The sequence below is a fragment of the Corapipo altera genome, unplaced genomic scaffold (assembly GCF_003945725.1).
Source record: "Corapipo altera isolate COAL_440 unplaced genomic scaffold, ASM394572v1 133, whole genome shotgun sequence".
In the NCBI taxonomy this organism is placed as follows: domain Eukaryota; kingdom Metazoa; phylum Chordata; class Aves; order Passeriformes; family Pipridae; genus Corapipo; species Corapipo altera.
In genome coordinates, this window is record NW_020884939.1 from 1023819 (window position 1) to 1047999 (window position 24181).

At 40.1% G+C, this 24181-nt stretch overlaps 1 protein-coding gene across 4 annotated transcripts in view; it reads right to left on the bottom strand.

Moving 5' to 3' along the window:
- CTNNA3 (catenin alpha 3) overlaps positions 1–24181 on the bottom strand; it is a 433577-nt gene that overhangs the window by 394843 nt on the left and 14553 nt on the right. For 3 of the 4 annotated variants that reach the window (XM_027660928.1, XM_027660929.1, XM_027660927.1), the window contains exons 3-5: positions 23431–23623; positions 15038–15204; positions 3018–3137 (exon numbers count right to left, since the gene is read on the bottom strand). In XM_027660928.1, the coding sequence (XP_027516729.1) occupies positions 3018–3137; positions 15038–15204; positions 23431–23623 (480 nt within the window). The remainder of the gene's footprint in view (positions 1–3017; positions 3138–15037; positions 15205–23430; positions 23624–24181) is intronic. The other variant, XM_027660931.1, reaches the window with a different exon arrangement.

Genomic DNA, 24181 nt, shown 5'->3' on the forward strand with positions numbered 1-24181 from the left:
CACACAATTACCTTGAGGGAATACAACCAAAACCAAAATCAGATCAAATAAGGAAGCTTTAAATTAGCATAGCTTTACAACAGGATACTGCTTTTGTGTGTGTACACATACTAAAGTCCTGTTGTCAACAGTTAGATGACCACACTGATGGAGAATTCTAGGCAAAAACGAAGTGTCTTTGGATTACAGCCAGCAGCACCCTAAAGGCACTGTTAACACTGAAACCAGCAGCAACTGTGATAATTTTTCAGTTTGACAGGTGCTAAATACCATTGGATTTGATTATAATTCCATTTTTATTGTAGCTATTGCCCAATACTCCAGAAATGACCTTACAGTAACATAATTATAATGAATAGCCTTAAACCAGTACTGTTCCAGCTGAACAATATATGGACCACTTCCCTTCAATAGGAACAAAGACACGCACAAGAAAAAAGGAAGCCTGCACCTACTACAGTATTCCAGAGCAGTGTTGGGATCAGAGTCCTCTCTTATCCCCAAGTGCTTTACCATTTTGTCCTATCCCATTTCCCCTGTAATTATTTATATTGCAGATGTGTTAATATTTAGGTTAATCCAAACCCATGTAAAGCCGACTTAGCTCTTACTGGAAACATTCCAAAAAGTCACAGAGCAAGAGAACAGTTCTACTACTCACTGTGGTATGGAGCTATTCTTTTTTAGTCAAATCTCAGAGATGAGACAGTATCAAGGAAATCAAAAGCTTGTTTTAGTTCAAAGGAGTTGCTAGACTATCTCCTGGACAAGAAAGAAAAACTACATTTCTGAGAGAGCGGAATCTCCTGGCAGGCTTCAAAATGGCAGCCTGACTATAAACTGATGTACCCAACCCAAAGGAATTTCTCTGGCAGATGCAACACAACCCTGGAAGCACACAGAAAGATTAGGTCACCATAAGTTTCATGGATGAAGGGACATCCATCTGGATTGAGGAGAGAGAGCAATAAGCAAGCAAGTGAGCAACAAAATATTGAGATCACCGAAAAGCAAGGAATTTTAAGTCAGTTTAACACACTAAAGCAGATTTGAGCACACTGGGAGTCCTCTACAGATAGCAACAGTAACAAGACGTGACATATAGAAGTGGTTTAATACTTCATATCATGTTTGGGACACAGAAGAATGGCAAAGAGCATTGTTCAGGCTTCTTGACCAAAATACTAGATGGCATCCACATCATTCTGCTTTCCAACACGATGTCTCCAACTCCAAGAACTTCTCATCTTCCTGTTCTGTAACCACCAAAGAATTTAGCTGCCCTGACCACTTCCACACCAGCTCAACTCAACCACATGCAAAATTAGAACCTGAAGTTTTGAAAGGCTGATCAACATCTGCTAATAACTTTGGGGGTTTAGTATAAAGAAAGGCAGAACTGCATTCTTGACCTCACTGAGCATTTTAAAGAGACATTTTTGTTGGCAATCTGCTGGCTATCTGAAAATTCGGGATGATCTACCACATTCTGAACATTGCCAGTTAAAAACAGCTTAATATAAACCACCATTCCAAACAAGTTTGCTTCTTGTATACTGCTACCACTCATCGACGTGTGGTCTATGCTTATAAATCAGAGTCAATGTGGGCCATTTGAAGCAACATTTAAAAGGCACAGTTTCAATTTCCCATCTGTCCTGTAAATTTTACCACTGAAGAATCACATTGCTATATTCCACTTCATGCCTTATGTCTGAAGAAAAAGGACAGAAGCGGATAACTGTATTTCATTCAAAAGCAACATTCATTACTTTAAGTACATAAACCACTTATTTTACCTTGAATGGATTCACATTCATATTATATATAATTGTTTGTCTCCAAACAGATGGCAGTTACTCAACATTTTGACAGTGGGGCTATGAATATACCCTTAAGCTAATATGAGAGTATATAAATTGTTATCAATTAAATGCCCATACTCCACAAACATGTCACAAACTCACAACAGCTTCAGTCCCAAACCAGGGCTGTGATTTTTGCACAGTACTCAAACCAATTCTCTATCTTTTCACAGAAAAATCACTTCCTTATCCCAGCAGGACAAAATTCAAAGCATCTTCTATACTAAATAGATACAGCACCTTTTCAAATCCCTCACTGCAGATTCTGCAGCAAGTTCTATTGAGATATACTGAGAAAATCTTGGTATCAACAAGCAGATAAAATACTATTCAGTATAACCATATAACTACTGCTCAGGTATACAGTGCAAATTAACTAAGACCCAGGTAATCTAATCAATTATATTGATAGAAACACCTGCAAGTGATTTGTTCCCAAGCAAATGAACTGTTTGACAACACTGACACCAAGCGACAGATTTAAGGAAAATACAAGCCACAACAAGAAGTGTCACAGCATTTCTCCTGCACACTAAAAGGGGCAAAGTCTTATGTTACCAAGACAAAAAAAACGTGAATACTTATTATGAGAGCTGACATTCTCACATAAGCTATGTATAAGTGACAGAATATCTAACATTAAATACATGTTAATAATTCAATTTAACCTTGATCTTGCAAGCACAAGTCTAAGACTGTGTACACTTCAAAGTTTTACGCAATCTAACCTCAGAAATTCATTTCTAAAGAAGAAACAATTAGTGGTTTGAATGTACAGTCAGTATAAAATTCCATTAACTTACGGATTTAGTTCATTTTTCAAGTAAAAGAATGCAAACAGTACTTCTAGGCACTTCAATAGAAGTGCAACAATAAACTGTTACGTGTTAATGCAAAATTCAATAGTCTGCTAAGCCTCACTTACTTGCTTTGCCTGTCCTCCTCTCTGCTGAGAAATCACAACACAGGCAGTTCAATATCATACGCATTAAACAGCCTTGTCACCCCTCCTGCTGCCTCACCTGACAACCCTGCACAAAGCACAAAACCCTACTGACAGGACAGGGACCTCAATCAAACACATCCCTTTTACCATCCACCGGGTTTATGTCCAGTATTCTATGTCTTCTTACCAAGCTTCCGTGTTCTTACCTGCTGACGTTTGTATGCCAAATAATCCAGATTTTCCAGATCTTTTCGAAACTTCTGGTAGGTTTTCTGTAGCTCAGATTTACTGGATACATTTCTTAAAGATTCAAATGTTCTTTGAAACTGTGATGGTAAAAAAAAAAAAAAAAAAGAAAAAAGAAAAACATCGTAATTCACACAGTTGCTGTGTTTTACTTTGTATTAGGATTTTATTCTACTAAATGCTAATGTTATGGAGCTGTGTCCCCTCTAACTTTTTAGATATCTCTACAGTTTTGTTTTGAAACTAATCACAGAATGCAAAGCAATATGCCCTGTTCAATTAAATGAAGTCCTCTAACTTCATAGGTCAGGCTTGCATAAGACAAAACACTTGCAGTCAATACAACCTCTACAGGTGAGTTCTTTCTCTATGCCATGTTACAGGATATAACATATATTCGTATATATTTAAATACTCTTTTTTCAACTAAGAAAAGCATATGAAACTTTATACAGGTCATGAACTCCTCATTATATCAAGCCTACAAGTAGAATTTATATATTATATTATAAATACATTATAAATATATTATAGTTATATAATATGAAAGGGTGCTTCTTATCAAGCTAATTTACTTAAGAGTAATTTGCAAGACCAGATAATCACAGTAGGCAGTGTGGTCACATTCTGCACAAAAGCTGTGACAACTTTAATTATACTTCATTATAGATCTTATTTTTAAAAGTTAAAACTTCTTTCATATCACAGAATATGCTAAGTTGGAAGGGACCCACAAGGATCATTGAGTCCAACCCTGCACAGGACCATCCCCAAGAGTCACACCCTGTGCCTGAGAGCATCATGCAAACACTTCTTGAACTCTGCCACTTGATGCTGTGACCCCTGCCCTGGGGAGCCTGTTCCAGTGCCCAACCACCCTCTGGGGGAAGACCCTCTTTCCAATAGCCAACCTAAACTTCCTCTGACACAACTTCAGGCCATTCCCTCAAGTCTGTCACTGGTCATCACAGAGCAGACCTCAGTGTCTTCCCCTCACCAGGAAGTTGTAATTGCAGTGAGGTCTCCCCTCAGCCTCATCTTCTCCAGCTGAACACACCAAGTGCCCTCAGCTGCTCCTCATATGGCTTCCCCTCCAGGCCCTTCCCCATTTTCACTGCCCTGCTTTGTACACTCTCTAATGCCTTAATATCTTTCTTATATACTACCTGTGCCCAAAACTGCCCCAATGTTGCAGGTGAGGCTGCCTCAGGTCAGAGCAGAGCAGGACAATCCCCTCCCTGGCCCAGCCGGCGATGCTTTGCCCGATGCCCCCCAAGACAGGGTTGGCCCTCCTGGCTGCCAGGGCACTCATGGACAACTGGCCATCAAACAGGACCCCCAGGACCCTTTCCTGGCACTGCTTTCCAGCCTCTCATTCCCCAGTCTGTCCATACACCCCAGGTTGGCCCATCCCAGGTGCAGAATCCGGCACTTCCCTTGTTGAGTTTCCTCTGATTGGTGATTGCCCAGTTCTGGGATCTGTCCAGGTCTCTCTGCAGGGCCTCCCTGCCCTCGAGGGAGTCAACAGCTCCTCCCAGTTTTGTGTCATCTGCAAACTTGCTCAGTGTCCCTTCCAGTCCTGCATCCAAGTCACTGATAAAGATGTTGGAGAGCACAGGGCCCAACATGGAGCCCTGTGGAACCCCACCAGTGACAGGTCATCAGTCTGGTGTCCCTCCAGTCACTGTCACCCTCTGTGCTCAACCCGTGAGCCAATTGCTCACCCACCACACGGTGTGTTTATCCAGCTGTGGGCTGGACAGTTTGTCCAGAAGGATCCTGGGAGAGACAGGATCAAAAGCTTTACTCAAATCCAGTTGGCTTCCCTTGATCAGCTAGGTGGGTTGCCTTGCCATAGAAGGAAATCAGGTTGGATAAGCAGGACTTTCCCCTCATGAAGCTGTGCTGACTGTGAACAATGACTGTCTTTCAGGTGTTTTTCAATACTTCCCAGAATAATCTTCTCCATAACTTTTCCAGGCACTGAAGTGAGACTGACAGGCCTCAATCGCAGTAGCAGTAGTTTCCAGGGTCCTGCATCTTGTCCTTCTTGAAAATCAGGACAACATTTGCCAGCTTCCAGTCATCTGAGACCTCTCTGGATTCCCAAGACCACTCCAAAACCATCAAGAGAGGTTTTCTGATGACATCAGCAGCTATTTGACGATTCTGGGATGAATCTCAGCAGGCCACATAGATTTTCAGGGATCCAGCTGGAGCAGCAGATCCTGCACAATTTCAGGGTCGACTGGAAGTTGCTTGTTCTCGCACTTATGGTCCTCCAGCTCAGGGCACTGAGACCCCCTTGGTCCATCATCCATGTTGAAGCCAGAGGCAAAGAAAACACTGAACTCCTCTGCTGTATGGGAGGTGAACATCCTGATCCTGGAACGGGCCAATGATATTTCTATACTGCCTAATTCCATTAATATATTTGAAAAAACTCTTTTATTGTCTCCCACATTTCTGCTCGCATACACTATCATTAAAAACAGGACTGGTATTTTTCAAAGAGGTGCACAATACCAGCCCAGCTGTAGGACCTGTAAGAGAGAGGTAAAGATTTGTGTGAGAGGAGAATTGGAGGTCCAGCTTCCTTGCTACCTTCAAGGAAACCATGAACCTTCTCCTCTGACTTTCTCTGTTTCCCTATCTGTAAATAGTCTTTTTCACCTCACAAGCATGTGACAGCTGCAAAGCTCTAAGTAGTTTAGAAATATTTTGTTATCGCAGTGATTACCATCAGGAGCAAGTCTATAAACGTTTATTTATTTACATTTATATAATCAAGAAGAACTACATATCTTGTAAATCCTCCAAAACAGTGACTTAGCTTACTGATTACAGGCCCTGTAGATGAATTACCCACTGTAAACTCACATGTGGTACCGATGTCCAGGGAATGAGGCAAAAGACCAAAAGTAATGGACTGCTTTCCAGTCAGTTCTGGAAAACCGAGCACTGCAGAAGTAACTACAGAAACCACTTCTCTATACTTTTGCTAAAACTACAGTCACTGAATTAGAAAAATGAACCACAGCAGTAGAAGGAAAAGAAAAAAACAAAAGCCAAACCTCCACTCATCATCAGTCCCTCTTTAGCAAGCTGACTACAGAACTGACAGCTAGTGCTGTTCATGGATGTAGAGTGCTCCAGTGTGACCCATTCCATAGGCATTTGAGTGAGCTCAAGCCAAAGCTGTATACGCTGTTGAACAGCCACTAGGTAATTCCTCTTTGAGGATAATAAGCAGCTGCAGTAGATTTTCACTGATGATTTACAACGCACACCCTGGAATCACCAGGCAAGGCAGCACTTCATGTTTGCCACGCTGCAGCCTTCATTTCAGTCTCACTGCTCTCATAACCAAAAAGCAAGTTAAGGCAGTGTTTATAGCTATTTGTAATTTATTTTACTCTACCTCCTTCAGCACCACTAGAGTTTAACTGGAGACTTTCTGGTTGCATTTAAAGTGTTTGCTACCAAAAAATGAAAGAAAGCTTTCTCACCCAAAGTATACGTTCCCGAGTTCTGTAACAATAGGGGTGACAGAACAGAAATGGCAACACAAAACTGCAAGACTCTCTATTCTGTTCCATTTGGCTTCATTATCTTCCACTTTTTGTATGATTTGTTGTTTTCAGATTTTCTTTCTGCCCCAGAGTTGATTTCCAAGCCTCGCATTTGCAGTGCTTGCTTTCATCAATTCCCACTCCTGGCTATCCACTTAGGTCAAAGTAAATTTAATTACAACGTGTGCAAACAAGAGCTGAGTACAGTTTAAGGTGACCAAAAGCTATCCATAGTGCTCCACAGTGCTCCCACTTTATAAGTGTGTAAGAAGCTACTCAAAATATACCTGTAAAGTTTGTCATACACCCTCTGCTTCGAACTATGACATGTTTCTCCAGAACTTAGCCCAAAGCTGCTGCACCCTCTTGTGGGGTTGAATAAAACAGGGATAAGGTCTCTAATGATTCCCAAACTCACTAAACTGATGTACGGTCCAGTCTTTTTTGGACGTTTCTTCCTTTTTTTTATATAATCATCAACATGTTAGACAACAACACAGCTGTAGAATCATCATCATCATCCTTTTAAGAATCCCATACTTCAATTCTTCATTTGGCAGGAGTTCTACTAGCAAGCTCACTCACTTTCTTATGTCCTGAAGCAACCTAAACATTAATAATGCATTTGGCTCTCTGGAAAGAGAAGTAAGAACCAGCACGAGCAAATACAAACCAAATGTGTAACTACAAGGGCAACACTTCAATAAAATAGAAGGGTAACTGCCAGGACATCCACTGAGAAGTCTGTCTTTAGATGGAAGGGAAAAACTCTTTTTTACTCAAAAGTAAATAAAAAAAACAAACAAGCCCTTTTCAGAAAACACACATACGCTCTTTTCAGTGCCACCAACAAGAAATCAAAAAAGGGCCTTGGGCATACAAAGGTTATCAGCACATGTTAAACTTAAAACCACATCTGGATCTTTCTGCGTCATTCTTCCATCAGTGTGAACCACCACTGGTGGGGTGAACGGCAAGAAAACCTCTCTTATCTCTACTGTCTAGAGGTGAAAAGAAATACTAGTTTGGTTTTTTTCCTCTCACCAATAACCAAATGTAAATAAACATAAGAGATTCACTCACACCCTTTTTCACCCGTCACTTTTTCAAAGTGCTTTGAACAGTTTCTAAAAGCTGAGAAGTAGCAGTCCTTTACTACTTTTGCTCTCTGTGGCACTACTGGGTAACTACCTGGACTGATTTTATCTCTGTGATTTAATCAGAGCTGCTTCTGTTTGTGAAGTTACCATAGATAACTTCGTAGCACAGAATACTGCACACACAATTTCATAACTTAAACAGAAGAACATTATATTCCATTCTCAAACATTACAGCATTCCTTTCACACGAAAAAAAACCCAAAACCAAAAAGTGAAGGACTAGAGCCAAGTACGCTGGCACTTCCTGCAGTCTCACAACTTACTCGCTGGGATGTCAAAAAACAGACACGAGCTCTGACTGCAGTTTCTCCTACAGTAAAGCCAGTTAAGAGCTGAGAATCCTCTGTTGTCTTTATGAGCTCCTGCTGTAGTCATTTTGGGTTTTTTCTCCACTATCCTTCCACATACATTCAGGAACCCTGGGGCTCCTTCTCTTCTGTCATATGTAACAAAAATGAGGCAATGCGTTCAAAGAGAAGAGGCTGAGACAGAGTGGTTGCACAATGTTTCAACAAGAAATCATATTAAACTAACTAATCATCCTAAAATTTTGATACTACTTAAGGTAGAATTTGTTGTGTTTGATCTTCATTCAAATTAACTTATTCAATTTAATAAAGACTCAAAAGTTTCTTCATGTTGTCACCTGTCTCTGCATCTTTATGTAAAAGATTAAGGTCACTGTTTCTACCATGTTCAGCTGTTGCAAGCAAATTGATTCATAACACAAGTGTGGAATAAGTGATATTAAATGATGTTAAAGAGAGTTGCTGTTTGATTTTTAAAGTCTGGTTTTAATTATTAACTTTTGATAGTGTAACTTTGCAGCTACATTTGACAGCATTCTTTACAGAATCCCAAGGAAATGGCTTCTGCACTACCCAGGCTGGAGCTTGTTTGGTCTCAGGTGGACAAAATTCTCTAAGGGTATTCCCTTGGCAATCCTGAGAACCCCACCACGGGCCATGAAAATTAATGGCTTCCTAGCTAAAGAAGAGGCCAGGCCACAAAAATGTGAGATTATAAAACATGCAGTGCAAATTGTTTCGTTGCTTACAATTCAGAAAGGCGGGAGGAGACATCATTAAATACAGAATACGAAGTCATATTCCCAGCAAAAACTTTACAATCTCCACATCAACAGCAAGAGGTGTGGGAGGCAGCAGACACTGTTTCTGCAGTCTGTGCAAGATGCTGTTTGACAAACCACACACCTTTAACGTCACTTGCCTGGGAGTCCAGCTAAGTTGTAAGGACGATGTAATCAAATGGCCTGCTGCACATCCTTTACTTAGTCCCCTTCGACATACTTGGTTCAGATTTAGGGCCAATGCTACAAAACACCAATCTGTTATTCAAGAATAAGGAGAAATTACTCTTTTCTGCTTTGTCTAGAGCTGCAGAAGTGAAAGAGTACTTGTATTTCAGAATATCAGTGCTATCATCTTCCACTGTGCAATAGCACTGAACTATTTTTTCTATTGGTGAAATATTTCTCTTTATTTTCACATGAATTAATACAAGTTGAATTAAGGACAAAAAGCAACTTCCATTCTGACATAAGGAAGCTGTTCATTGAAAAATACCTTCCTGTTTTAATAATGTACTGGTTCTTTAAAAGACTAAATTACATGAAATGTACTATTTTAAATTATTCAGAGATGTGGTTGAAAAAAAACATTCAAAACCTCTCAAACTCCAATTACAGAACACACGTACTTATGAGAAAATAGTTGCTCTCCCCATATTTTGCTGTAATGGAATGGGCAATGTGCCTCCTTTGGAGAGATTTATGGAGAGCAGTTCACATAGCTTTTTCCATTCAGAAAATATCAGATGATTTTGCTCTCATTTTAAGCAGGTCTGAAGACATGCATTTTGATGATAAAGCAGACACTGTTTGTTCTGCATGCATTTCCTCATTTCTGCCTCCCAAAGCAAGAACAAGTTACAAAATAAATTTCTCTAGATCAGAATGATCTGTGCATGCTTGAGATACAAATAATTGTTGATCAGACAAGCCATTCTACTGACTTCATTGCCATACTACCAATAAATAATGTGCCAAGATGATTTCCCGAGATTATTTTCCCAACCTAGAATTTGCCTTCCAATATTAGCACTCTATAGAAGGAAATTTCAGAACATCACTTCCACATTATTCTCTTATAAGCACCGCACTTAACTGTTGCTGCAGAAGCAAAACATAGTAATAAACACTCAAGGAAACCATTTAGCAATGTCCTTTCCTTGACTGCTTCCAACAGTCGACTGCAGTGGGGTCCTAGTCACTGACTGGAGCGCGCAGGCATTTGCACAGTCCAAGTAATTATTTCAAATAGGCCTCTGCTTGTCCAATATCCCACCTTCCAACTCTTCCAAAACAATTTTCAAACTTCATCACCAGACACAATATGGATTTCTCACACTCAGTCATGCTCCTGATGACTTCAAGTCTTCCATGTTAACTTGTGTCACAATTACCTTTGTGTCATAGGTGCTTATAATTTATTTCATCTGGAATTTTTCATCTCGCAACTTGACAATGATTTATTTTTATGAGTTACAAAGCAGCAGCCAAGAGGCTCCTATAGCAAGCACAGAAGTGGATCCAGGTTCCTGTTGCACTCAAAAGGACACTCTGAAAAGCCTAACTCTTAAAAGTAATTCTTTGGAAGCTGCTTTTCCTCTGTTATTTACTCCACGTTTCAGAGAGCCACAGAATTTGCAAAGTGCAATGATAAACACTGCAGCCCTGATTAAAAACGACTGCATCCCCTGAACCATAGACCAACATCCAATTAGTAGCAAGAATCCATTTCTGTTGATTAATGAGAAAATAAATGGGAGTATAAACCAAAGGAGAAGCCAGATCTTCTCCAGAAAGACTCCTATCACCTTCTTAACACTCCTTATGTTCAGAGATTTCTCTTGCCATGGTACTGGGAAGGTGGGAAGAAGGTAGAATTTAATCTGGCTACTGCCATAAAAGACAATAATAAAGGTTTCTGTAAATACAATAGCAAAAAAAAAGAAAGGGCAAAGAGAATCTCCATCCTCTGTTGGATGCAGAGGAAAACAGTGACAAAGCAGAAGGAAAAGTCTGAGGTACTTAACACTTTTCTTGCCTCAGTTTTTAAAAGAAAGACCAGTTGTTTTCCAGACAGCCCAGGTCCCTGAACTGGAAGACTGGGATGGGGAGCAGAATGAAGTCCTCACAATCCAAGGGGAAGTGTTTAGTAACCTGCTCCACCACTCAGACACACACAAGTCTACGGGCCAAGCTGATCTGCTGGAGGTTGGAAGGCTCTACAGAGGGATCTGGACAGGCTGGATCAATTAAGCACAGTCATGGGAGTTGAACCAAGTCCCTACACCTGACGTCTCTGTAGGCCTGAGATGACTTACCTCTTTTCTTCTATGTAATCATACTGTGTTCTGCTCAAAAAATGTTTAATGCTGATGAATACTCTGCAGAAAAGGGAGGAACAGACAGCTCTGTGCTCACAGGGCCAAAGTTCACAAGTTGCTTCTTATCTGTAATCATTCTCTTTTTTTATTTCCTGGCAAATGTTTTAAATAACTCTAAGCAAGCATTTTATAAAGATCATGCTGTCTGAGGCTTTAATGAAAAATATGAAGACTTAAACAGTAAATCTACAAGCATGACAAGAAGAGGAAAGAGGCAGATAAAACATGTTGGCTCAGCATGATCTGAAACCAGAGAAAGACAGACTGCCAATGCTCTTTGAATTAAATTCTCAAAACTTGTTATCTTCTTGTGTGCTCTCCTGATCAATAAATTCAAGCAAATCCATTAGTCTGTTAATTCACTTAATTAAACAATATCGAGCATTACTAACCATAATGAATGAGCTGTAATACAGCTCTGAATCCAAGGGCATGAGATAGCCCTTTGTCTGACTACATTTTTCACAATGCAATTGTTTTATTAGAGATTTCAAACTCGAAAATAGGTATGGAAACTCAGATACAAACAGCTATTTATTTAAACTCTTCCCTGGTTAAAAAAAAAAAAATTAAGTTGTTTAAAGAAGCAAAACCTTTCTTATTGGTGTGATGTATTTTTATTTCCTCAGTGTACTCTAAAACGATCTTGCTGTTTGCACTGCACTCTCATGCTCTTAAAAGGCTGTAAATTGCACAAATGGCCAAAAGTGGACTGTGCCAGAATGTGACCAGTCGCAGAGAGTTTGTACTGGCGTCTAGGATGCATCATTTACACACATTTATTCACGATTTGCTTGGTGAAGATTCCATAGAATTCATAAAACAACCAAAATTCTCTCTGCTTTTTTAGTGAAACTGCTACAAAAGGCTCAGTTCTTGTTAACAAATGTATGTTTATGAACATGAGGAATGAAATTCCCTCCAGGACTACCAAAATCTTTCCAACTGACTGACCTGTTATTTCTACTTTTACAATGTCACATTTCAGTATTTTTGTGACAAAAATATTCAGCATTTTCAGCATCATATTCTGTTTCATATAAAGACTTTATTACACAGGTGTCAAAACCCACCCAAAGTCCGAGTCAAATGTACAGAAAACAATCCTCTTAGAGGCTACATAAACTGGCAGGAGGTACCTGATATTCAATACATAAGCAGATAATAAATGGACTATTAAATAAATAAAAGACATTATATAGATAAATAGATAATGCCCCTCGAAATACTTTTATACTGAGTAAGATCTAATTAATACTTTACAGGGTTCTTTGATGATGCTGAACCACTTTCTTCCATTTTATACATACAAGCAAAAAGTTCCTTGGTTAGAACTTTTATGTCTTTTATTCTACTATTATTTCATTTATTTACTTTAATGATTTAAAATCAACTTTAGCTCAGTCCTTTATAATGTCATTTTACTCTATGAAAATTATAGAGCTCAAGGCACTGAAATTTCTCATCTCTTAAATGATAACAGCCATAACACTCACAACTGAAGAAGAGGATAATATGATTAGAAGTATTAAAATTTTAGAACAAATCCAAAGAAAAACAGCTAATGACTTTTAAAGAGAGTTGATTTTCAAGGCATGTGAACATGCAAAAATCAAGAGTATTAGAGCTGATACAGCAAAGACAAGGTCTCCTTTCACACTGCAGTCACTGTGTGAATACAATGTCTTTTTGTTGGAGCAAGTCCACATTGAAGACAATTTGAATTCCTAAGGGAGTTTTAAAGTATAATGATTTAAGTTAAGGCTTTAGAAAAGAGCCAAGGTGAAATTCATTAAAATATTTAATTGCCTTCAAATCTGGCTGAGTGAGCCATGACCAAAAGTCATTAGAAACGGAAGGATGTTCAATAGCATACGTTGAAATTCTCTTCTAAGGCGATTTCCTAATTAGATGTCAACATAAAAAGACACCATTACAGCCAACACCAGTGTTGGCAAGTTCAACAGCCAGGGCAGAGACTAAATAAACGTGGAAAATGTAACAGCTCCAAGAACTAGGGTGAGTCTTTTTTAAACAGGCATTATGGAGAGTGTTACGCCACACTAATTTATTCTAAGAGGTCATTGACAAATCCAGTTCTCACTCCTATTAGGAGAACTGAATTAAAGTATGGGAGAAGATGACAATTTAACTGCACTCTTTGCAGTGCTGGACTTTCTCCTGAATGATACTTTGCATTCTTTCATAATTTTCACTTACTGTTTGTTTTCATTTTCAAATGGGAAGCCTGACGTGAATTATACAGCTGTTCGGAAATACTGGAACTCTAGCAAAGAAAACTACCTAATTTTAGTTCTCTCATGTAAAACATACTGAGAAGATCTTAGAAGGGTGCATCTAGGATTATGAAAATACGTATGGAAAATGTGATAGGCTACCAATGAAAAATCTCATAATTAGGAAAATTTACCACAAGAGTACAAGAGACACTGGCCACCTCTCTTACAGCTGTCAAATTTAATACATATACAACATATAAGCTGCTGCAAGGCAGTGTTTATTTAGCCTGTACTGCATCTCTAACAATTGTCAGCAGTGGATCTTTCAAACACAGTATTGAAATCCACACAATGTTGGTTTATCAGGAAATACTTTTCCTACTCTGATTTGGAGCCAAATTTTCATTCTCTTGCCCTCACTAAACTGAACTTGTTCAACATGGTCCCCTTTAAGTCAGTGGGTCCTCTTGTGGCATGAAGCATTATTAGAGATGGCACTGGTTATTCACCTCTGCCCTGAAATATTAGGAAGTCAACAGAAATCTGTACTTTTATCAGTTTGTCAGACATTACTGAAGGTGTTGGGGGTAAAAAAAAAGGAAAACTAAAACAGGACAATTCCTTGCTCTTCCCAGCAAAGACACACACCAGGTAGAATGGAATAAGCAGCCAGAGAAGAAACTCATCTAACTCATCTCTGTGTTCAGATGCATGATGCTGGCAAGATGAAAATCAGTGTTCAAAAAAGGAAGGAAGCCTGCTCACATGGGACACGACCACTGGTAAGTTTTATATGGAATGGAAGACAGAAGACATCCCTTCTGTATAAAGGGAGCCAGGTGGACAAAATATGACCCAAAACATCACTGTTGTGATATGCAGTTGTGAAACACGTTATTCCTTTGAGCGAAAAAATAAAGTGACTTTTAGTGAATATTCTCTACTGCACAAATTTTAAAGCTTTGCCAACATTAGGACTTTGTAGTCTTCTGTCTGCAGTATACAAATACATATCTGGAGCTGGGGAGTTGTCAGATGAGCTTCTCACCCGTCATCTGCCTCTCCTTTCAGCTGATCTCTGGCACAAAGTGACAGAGTCTCTGTCACAGAGACAGACTCTTACATACTCAGTTCTTTCCCTCTGTAAATATCCATATAAAATTCCCACCTTTAAGATTCTCTACAAATAAATTATTCTCTAGCTCTGCCACAAACATCAAGAAGGTTTCGTGCATCGAAAGCTATACAATTCAAGTAAGGAAATAGGAAATAAGAAATAAAACAAAGTTAAAATACAACTGTATGGATAACTATCTGCTTCCCCAGATCAAGTATGTTGAGTTACATGCAGAAGACTTTTTTTTTTTTTCAGTCCATTCCACAAATCTCATCTGGAATCTACATTTGCCCCAAGCGCCAAAGTGTTACGTGCATGAGACCTGCAACTCTCAAGCACAAAAGGAATTTTCAGTGCAAGAAGAACCATCAGCAGACCTGTGGCTAAAGGGAGCCTGAGTTAAACCAGCCTTTACTCACCACAGTCAAATGCTGCAGTAAATACGCCACATCAACCATGTCGGCCAGAACGAGCAGCCTTGTGACAGCCGCAAGCAGGGAGCGCGCTGCCGGGACAACGGCCTGCCTGCGGGGCAGGGAGCAGGGATCGCTGGTGAACGCCTCTGCTGACACCTTCAGGGCTTGACCTGCAAAATGAACACATACACATAGGCTGCATTGCAACACTCAAGGGGAAAGAAATCGTTAAAGCTCCATCAGGTACCTGGCAAGTCACTTGGCATCTCCTTGTTGCCCTAACGCCTTGAAATGAAGGCAAATTATTACAGATCATGCAGGATGTTCCACATTTTGAATGGTATTCCCTTTCTGTTCTACTGAATCATTTAATTCTGAAATAATTCCCTTGGTCTTCACACTACTACTCTTAACCATACACAACAAAGCCAGGGACAATATGTTAAACTTCTCTAGTCACTGCTTGTTATATTACTGTGTACTTTGGTGTCCTTGCTATTAAATAATTCCTGGTCACAGAATGAATCAAATATTGTTCTCCTCATTACAAATATAAGTTAATGGAATGAAAACTTCATAGACTCAGACATCTGACTGACATGAAATACATGAAATCTATGCCATGCAGCTACTGACTGTGCCAGTGGACAGCAATATACTGCTCCCCAACGTGAAGTTTTAACTAAATTTAATTAAATTTAACAATAACAACAGTGACAAACACCCAAGTTTAATAAATACATTCACACCTTGTTCAGTCATGCATTAGCCTCAACTATTATTAGCCAGTATGCATTAGCCAATAACCCACTATTACTGACTCAGAATAACCAGCCAGGGGTGTCTCTGTGCACGGTAAAAGTGGTCTAAACAAAGCTGACCAGGAAAGCAGAGCTACAGATTGGAAAGGAACTGCCTAATTAGGAAGGAGTGAAAGTACTCAGTTGTGAGAAGCCCAGACAGGAGTGAATGGTGAGCCTGTGAGTTAGCAGTTGAATGGATCAGGAAAGAAGTGAGATATAGCTCAGCTGAGGACAGGAAACAGTGCTATTGCCAGGAATATTTAATAAAAGTTGGGAACAAAAAACAAAATTCTGACAGCACAGCAGCTCCTCAGAAACCTCTAATGTAATGTTTTCCCCCTCCCACAAACATGAGGCTGAACTGCATATTCACAGGCCACACATGTGATTATTTGCCCAGGTCTCTGCTATTGTGCCTTCCAGAAGACAATGGCTGTATGGATTTGCATGTCTCTCAAGCACCTGAGACACTTCAAAACTGCAAATAGTCCCAAAATCTGAAAACAGTACCCTTTCAACATGTATACCCTTAGCCACAAAGGTGATTCAGGGACCAGAGCACCTGTCATACAAGGGAAGGCTGAGAGAGCTGGGACTTTTGAGGCCAGAGAAAACTCAGGGGGATCTCACCAGTCTGCACAAACACCGGAAGGAAGGTGAAAAGAAGATGGAGCCAGACTGTTCTCAGTGGTGCTCAGTGACAGGGCAAGAGGCAACGAGCACAAACTGACACACAGGAGACATTCCATCTAAACATCAGAAAATGATTTGTCACTGTGAGAGTGACTCAGCAGGGGCACAGGCTGACCAGGAAGGTTGTGGAGTCTCCATCCTGGGAGATATTCAAAATCTGACTGGGCATGGTCCTGGGCAGACTGCAGGCCCTGCCTGAGCCAGGGCATTGGACCACCTGACCTCCAGAGCTCCCTTCCACCCTCAACCATCCTGTGATTCTGTGAGCAAAGACAAAAACAGAAGGGTCTGAATACGACCAGCCCCTTAGAAATGAGTTGGACGTAAACTGGGATGGCCAGTTGAACAAGTATAAAATCACAACCCTAAAACAGAGCTATGAGATGTAGGCTAGGCAGATAGGAGCTAGAAGTGCAAACAGCAGAAAATGACAGCTCCAACAACAACATGACAAGAACTTTCTTAAAACACAGTAAACTGCATGACAGTCTGATGCAATTTCATCTATTTTTATGGTAATTCTCATCAAATGAATATTATTCCATAGTTACATTTGTCACAAACAATGAAACACAAAAAATGCCCTTTTAGTGGCACAAATAGGGAATGGGAAAGGTGGCAGTATTCATAATATTTCAACTATTTTAGACAATCAAATGAAAAGCAATTCAAAGAATCAAAGACAGGCTATATCATAACTACACAATTATTGGCAGGCAGATATTTCCAAGACTCTTTTCAGCACACACACATAGATGACTCCCAAAGTAAATGGTGTTCTACCATTAGCTAATCAGCTATTGACAGCTACTGGTGTGTCAAATGACTGCCACTTACACACATGCTCACAAAAATCTCTGCTTAGGCACAAGGAGAGGTAAAATCATGGTTCAGCCACAGGTAGAAAACAGTTGGAGGATTCATGCACTTTATCCATGTCCTGGGTTACACAAAAATTCTAGTATCAGCCTTTTCCTTCTCTCTCTTCTCCAAATATGCCTCTTTGGTTTTTTTGGTGTTCTGCCTTCTTTAAAGAGAGTGAACTGCTAATGATTAATGACTCCAACAGCTGCAGTGACTGCCCAGGTGCTTTGTAAGAGACTGGACTCTTGTTGCTAAAGGCTCAATCAGCCCTATGCTTTGCTAACAATTTGCGGAGTGGCCATCCAGGCCAGGAGCTGAACGCTTGCATATCCAACACCTCAGGCTATAAACTGGGTGTTAAACAAGATAACGAAAGCAGCAAACTTGGACTTGATCACCTCAGAGGTCTTTTCCAACCCCGTAGATTCCATGAAACTCTTTGAGGTGGGGTAGTGCTTCTTTTTCCTTACACAGATGACTCAGCTGAGATAACTCCCCAGAACATTCACACCTGGCCTGAAGGGATTCATCTCTTGTTGATAAGCCATAGTCAGCCAAAATGGACTCAGCTGCACTGAAATACGAGACAGCTGCAACATCTTAGAAGGGTCAAAGACTCCTGAAGTATCCCTGACTCACAGTATTATATTATCCAGTGTAAAAATCCCCAGCCCAGGAGAGATACTGGAGGTGCTCCCATCTGAACCCGAGCGCGTGTAATCGAGTTTTCGGGCTTCCCTGCCCACTCGGGGCTCCCACACCACAGTGATGGATCTGGACTGTGAGCAACACTTTGAGCAAAGAACATGGAAATTGCACCAACAAAGTTTCACTGCTGGATCCAACGGGTGTCTTGCAGGTCCTTCCAGTCACTTGGGTGTTTGTTCCCAGCCCTGTGCCCACTCCTGTCCCAGTTTCTCCTTATCGATTGGTTTAATCCAGTTTTATCAGTATTGTTATCAGCATTCTTCTTGGTGAAGAGTTATTGTTTCACTTACAGCCATATTTGGTGTCCCTTTTCAACCAGGGGCATTGAATCTGAGGGAGGAGACTTCTGTCTGAGGTCTCCAATCCCTCCAAATTATCTCCAACCAAGACAATCCAGCACCAAAAATGTCCAGAAACTTCCACGGAAATTCCTTTCAAAACAAGTCAACCATAATCCTGTCGGCAGTCAGCTGACAGCTTGTGCCAGGCCAGCAGCTGGTGGCAGGCATTGTGTCCGTACTGAGACTGCAGCCACATGCTCTTGGTTTAGGCAAGATCAACAGGATTATGCTTTCTTATTTCTTTGAATAGATTGTCTTTTTCATGCTAAATCTAACCATCACATTACTCTCTCTTCTATTTGTATTTACAACTGGCTTTCTCCTCTCATTTTTTTTTGTTATTATTTTTAGCTGCAGCAGTGTGAAACCCACATGGAATGCAGCGAATTTTATGCCATTCTTGTGTCCTCCCACAAGGAGGTATTGTTGCCAAGAAAGTCCAGTCACCCACTCCTGTGAACTGCACCATTAGAGGCTGGTGGATTTACAGTTCCAGAGAAACACAGTTGTCAAAAGGAGCTCATTTACTAAGGGAGGGAGGGACATACCAGAGCCAGTAAAAAGAGAGTATTTCAAACGTCCCAGTCTCAAACTTGAGAGAAAAAAAATACAAACAAACAAGAAAAAAACCCACAATGGTTTATAATACAAAATCATAGAATGGTTTGGGTTGGAAGGGAACTTTAAAAGATCATCTAGTTCCAACTCTCCTGACGTGGGCAGGGACACCTTCCATTAGACCAGGTTGCTCCAAGCCCCACCCAACCCGGCCTCGAACACTTCCAGGGATGGGGCAGCCACAGCTTCTCTGGACAGCCTGTGCCAGGGCCTCACCATCTACATCAACCTCTTTCAGTTTAAAGCTTTTCCCCCTTGTCAAAAGTCCCTTTCCAGCTCTCTTGTAGGTCCCCTTTCGGTACTGAAAGGCTGCAATAAGGTCTCCCCAGAGCCTTCTCTTCTCCAAGCTGAACAACCCCAGTTCTCTCAGTCTGTCTTAACAGGAGGTGTTCCATCCCTCTGATCATCTTTGTGACCTTCCCTGGACTGGCTCCAACAGGTCCATGTCCTTCTTATGCTGGAGGCCCCAGAGCTGAATACAGTATTCCAGGTGGGGTCTCAGCACCTGGTTAACAGAACAGTTAATAGAACACTTACTAACTGTGATAACTCAGATTCCCACAATAGCTTTCTGTAGATGTTACAGGACATTTCTCTCCTGTCACAGAGTCTTACCTCACTTAGACATCACTGTATTCTGTTGCATTGCAATTATTTCACTGCTGCATACCAGGAAGTTCCACTTCCACATCTCATACAGTTCTTCCTAATGTGTAATCAGAGCCATCACAGCCCCCCATCATGCCTTACATCCACATCTTCATTCCCCCTTTCCCACTCAGGGACACCTGATCCCATGATGGTGATGTCAGAAGCTTTTCTACAAGGCATCTGTTCTTGGTTTGATGAAAAGCATGTACAGCACAGGTTATTTTAAGCCATCTGAATATCTAAGTTCTGTCTCTAACAGAATTAAAGTCCCTTAAATGCAGAACACACACATGTACCTCTCAATGTGGGAAGAGAAAGTTAAGTTTACTTTTAAGATGAGGGGAGGCACAAATAAGAATATAGTATAATACAAAAGATCACTTTACCCTTCCTTTAGTAAATGTCCTTAAACTCCCCATTTCTTGTCAGTGAATGGTAGTTTCTTCCATGCCATAAAAGTCTTGCCTCCCTTGTTTAATGTCAAAAGACATTAAATATGGACATTCAAAATATCAAAGTATTTTTTATAATTTCCTTTCAAAGAGCTGAAGGCTCAGAATGTAACTCCAGCCAGTAACTTGCTTTCAGTTCACTGCTATGTGTGATGAAAGGCTTATCTAGGAACACACTTGAGCATGGTAATAGCCAAAGGCAAGAAACACTGACATTGCAAGAGAGAGAAACAACACAGACAACTGTTGTGTTTCTGACTATATATAGTCAGTAAGCAGTGGCATTTCAGCTATGCCCACGCAACTGTTTGAAAACTATAAACCATCACACCTCCACTCAAATGCAAAAAATCATTATCCTAAGTATAATGCTAGACTTTAATTCAGATTTCTGAGACAACATTTCACCACACAAACTACAGAACCGTTTTGTCTTAAAACTGATTAAATCTCAGAATCAGGACATTCATTAGAAGCTGATGTTTAGTGTCAGAAGCATTCATGGTTGAACAATGCTTCTTACCCCCTTTGCATTGGGGTCACTTATTTCACAAAACATTGAATCAGAAGGGAATCTTTTGAACTTCTGTACACATATGAAATCTGTCAGTGAGAATTTTTAAATATACTTATTTTGGGGTTTATTACACTATTTTAGAATAAAAATGTGAGCATGAGTACCCTTTAACAAAGCTTCACCAAATCCACTCAACAGGCAAACGTGGCAGTTCCTCAGTTACCAGGCTGGGGGGTTTCTGGGTGATGACAGGCCCCCACCCACACACCTTCCTGCTGACCCATTGAGCTGAGTTCCAGAAGAAGGGGAATCAAGATGGGGATAGAGATAGGCCTGAAAAGTAGTTTCTTGACAGGAAACAAAGAAAAATGCAGAGGACCTCTGTATTAAAAGATCAGCTCAAAGACTGTGGTAATACTTTGCAGATGTCAAGGAAGCAGACATGAGATTTCTTCAGGTTACATTCATCTGCCATTCATTAGAGCAACACCTTCTTTCAAAGGTCACTAACAATTCAACTAAATTTGAGTTACCAAAATCTCATCTACTGAGTGTCAAGACCAAACTGTAATCAGCGAAGCCATACCCATGTCCAGATTTCTGAAGACCATGAATCACTCGTGCATCAGATGAATTAAATACGACAAATCTTATGACTGCTGTTCATTTTAATCCTACTAATTTGCTCCTTTATTCTCCAAAATTATGTACAGGATTATCAGAAGCATCTTGAAAATAGTCCCTTAAAAGGAACTTCTATTAAAGAGCTCCAAAAGTAACAAAGCAGCATTTTCACACTGGTGACTGACATTCCAAAGTAAGGCTTCGATTCTCATGTTGCATCCTCAACTCACCAAGTTCAGTGAGTCACACAAACTAAAACTCACGAGGAGGGGAGAGAGGATTTATTCTTTCCAGATGTCAGTGTGCAACTCTGGGTCACATGGGAGTGACATCATCTACAGCAACGTTTCAGGATGCCATTATACAGTAAATACGAGCTGGAACCACATGCAAAAACTCCTAATTTATTTAAAATTGTATTAATAAAGATACACCTGCCAGTCACCACAGAAAAGTATGCCCCTAGAAAATTAAATATGATATGCTATGACATGAATGGCAGGTGACTGCACACAACCACATGCACGCAATAGTTGACAACCCACATCCTTTCAAAGAGCTTGAAGTAAATAACAGGAGACATTTAACAGCAGCAGAATGTGGCTTGAATAACAGGCAATGAAGTTGCATACGATGTGGCACACCACAAATTAAAAATAACACATGGTTTCAAAGGCTACAGGTATCTGCAAAATTAATGAACTGCTATTTTTTTTTACAGTTGTTCAACAATTTCTTAAAATTGACTTGTGCAGTTTGGCAAATCCTTAGAGAGAGATGGGTTGTGAACACTCAATTTGTCATTGCATAATGACAGGTGATAACACGGATTTAACATTCTTTTAAAATGTATGAGGTGTATATAATCTACTTTATGTATTATTTATTTTTGTATTTATCTCTGGCCTTGGCTGAGAATCAATAAGTAATATAAAAATATTTCACATTTTCAATTTATCCATGTATAAAAATCAATATAAAGCTATATATTGTATTCTTGCCTTGTGTTATCGGCCTGTAATGGATGGGCTAACATTTTAAAAGTACTCCAAAGTGACTGATTTTTCAAGAGCCTCAGCTGATCAGTGTGACAGATAACAGTGACACGTGCTGGTCATAATGCTTTTAATCACAAAGGACCTTAAGGTATCTCAGACACCACATGCATATATCAAACTCTAAACCACAGCCATCTCTGGAGCCAGGAATCACTACCCTGAACAACAGCACAGACTCAGAAACCAGCCCAGCTGCACGGAGAGGAAGACTAAATGAAATAAAATAAATTTTAAAAATAAATTGATTAAATCACATCTTCAGTAAGAGCAGGGTGATACAATTAAAACATGCATGAATTGAACTTGTGATTTCTGCAGGAACACATTTAGGATGTCGATTATCTGACTTATTTGAGCCTGGCCTTCATATTCTCCCAAATATTTTGGCATTCATGGGGAAAGTAAAAATCAATAAAGCAACAAGGAGCCTGAAGGAAAATTCTCAGCAGACCACAAAACCTAGTCCTGTTCCATGAATCTCATTGGAAATAGGGAGATAAGCCACGACAAAATGGAATATGGCAAAACTCACCAAAGAGGAGCTGCTTTATCATGAAGGGATGACTTACAGTAGGCTACAGAATCCATCTTCCTCCTACTGAGGTCCCAAAACATACCTCCCAACAGGACTATTACCCTTTCCCAAAGGAAATCCTTACTACTGCACAAAAGAGGGAAGATTTTCAGGTTTAGATTTCTCGCTAAAAGGCCTTAATCCCGCATTTGGGTGAACAGCCTCTTTGCAAGAAGAGCATTAAAGCAAACATTAACTTCAATTTGTGCTTAACAGCCACTAAAATTGCCAAGGGGCATCCTGTATTCATTGAAAAAAAAAATTCCAACAACATAACTTCCAGTGATATAAGTCTTTTTCCACAATGGGGCCCAGCTTGCACACTTTACCTCCTTATAAGTGGTATCAGAGAATGCACAATTAGACAACAAAAAGTTCAGACATTTGCACATCAAAACACATTTCTCCTGGATATCCTACCTTCACTTTGACACCAGTGTTACATGGTTAAACTAATTCCTTGTGGGGCCTACACTGTTTGTCACATACTTACTCTCTTTCCTGACATCAGCAAGAGCTGCATGAAGTTCCTCTTTAAACACAGCTGCTTCTTTGGCAATTTTTTCTCCCTTGTCCAACAGATTCCAAGTGGCTTCTTCCACAGAAGCCAGCAAGACACGAGCTCTTTTGGAACGGCCCTTTTTCTTACTAGAAGGATTCTGTGGACAGTTCACTAGTGTTGTAACCTACAATTAAAGGAAACAAAAAACACAATAATGGTGTAAGTTCTACAATAAGTGAATTTATATTGTTCTCAAATTAAAAAAAATATATAGTTGAGAATAAGCAAATAGATTCCCACTGTTTTAGAGACAGGCAAGTTCAGCACACACGCTGAGAATGGACAAAACTACTGAATAAAATCTGACAGAGAATTTTACTCAATATGCCTCATTTTTGTGTTCTTTCTGTATGATCAAAGCAAAGTCATTAGAAATCTCATCTATGAAATCTCTCATCTCATCTAATAGAAATCTCTGATGCCGACTCCTGACACTGCTTATTTTAAAATTTGCTCATAATAATAACAACAAATTACTAGTGCTATCCAAGGAGGGTTCAGCAAGGAATCATTAAGGTTGGAAAAGACCTCCAAAATCAGAGTCCAACCATAAAGCTAACATTGCCAAATCCACTACCAAACCGTGTTCCTAAGCACCACATTCACATGTTTTTTGAATACTTCAAGGGATGGTGACCCCACCACTTCCCTTGGCAGCCTGTTCCAACGCTCGACACTCCTG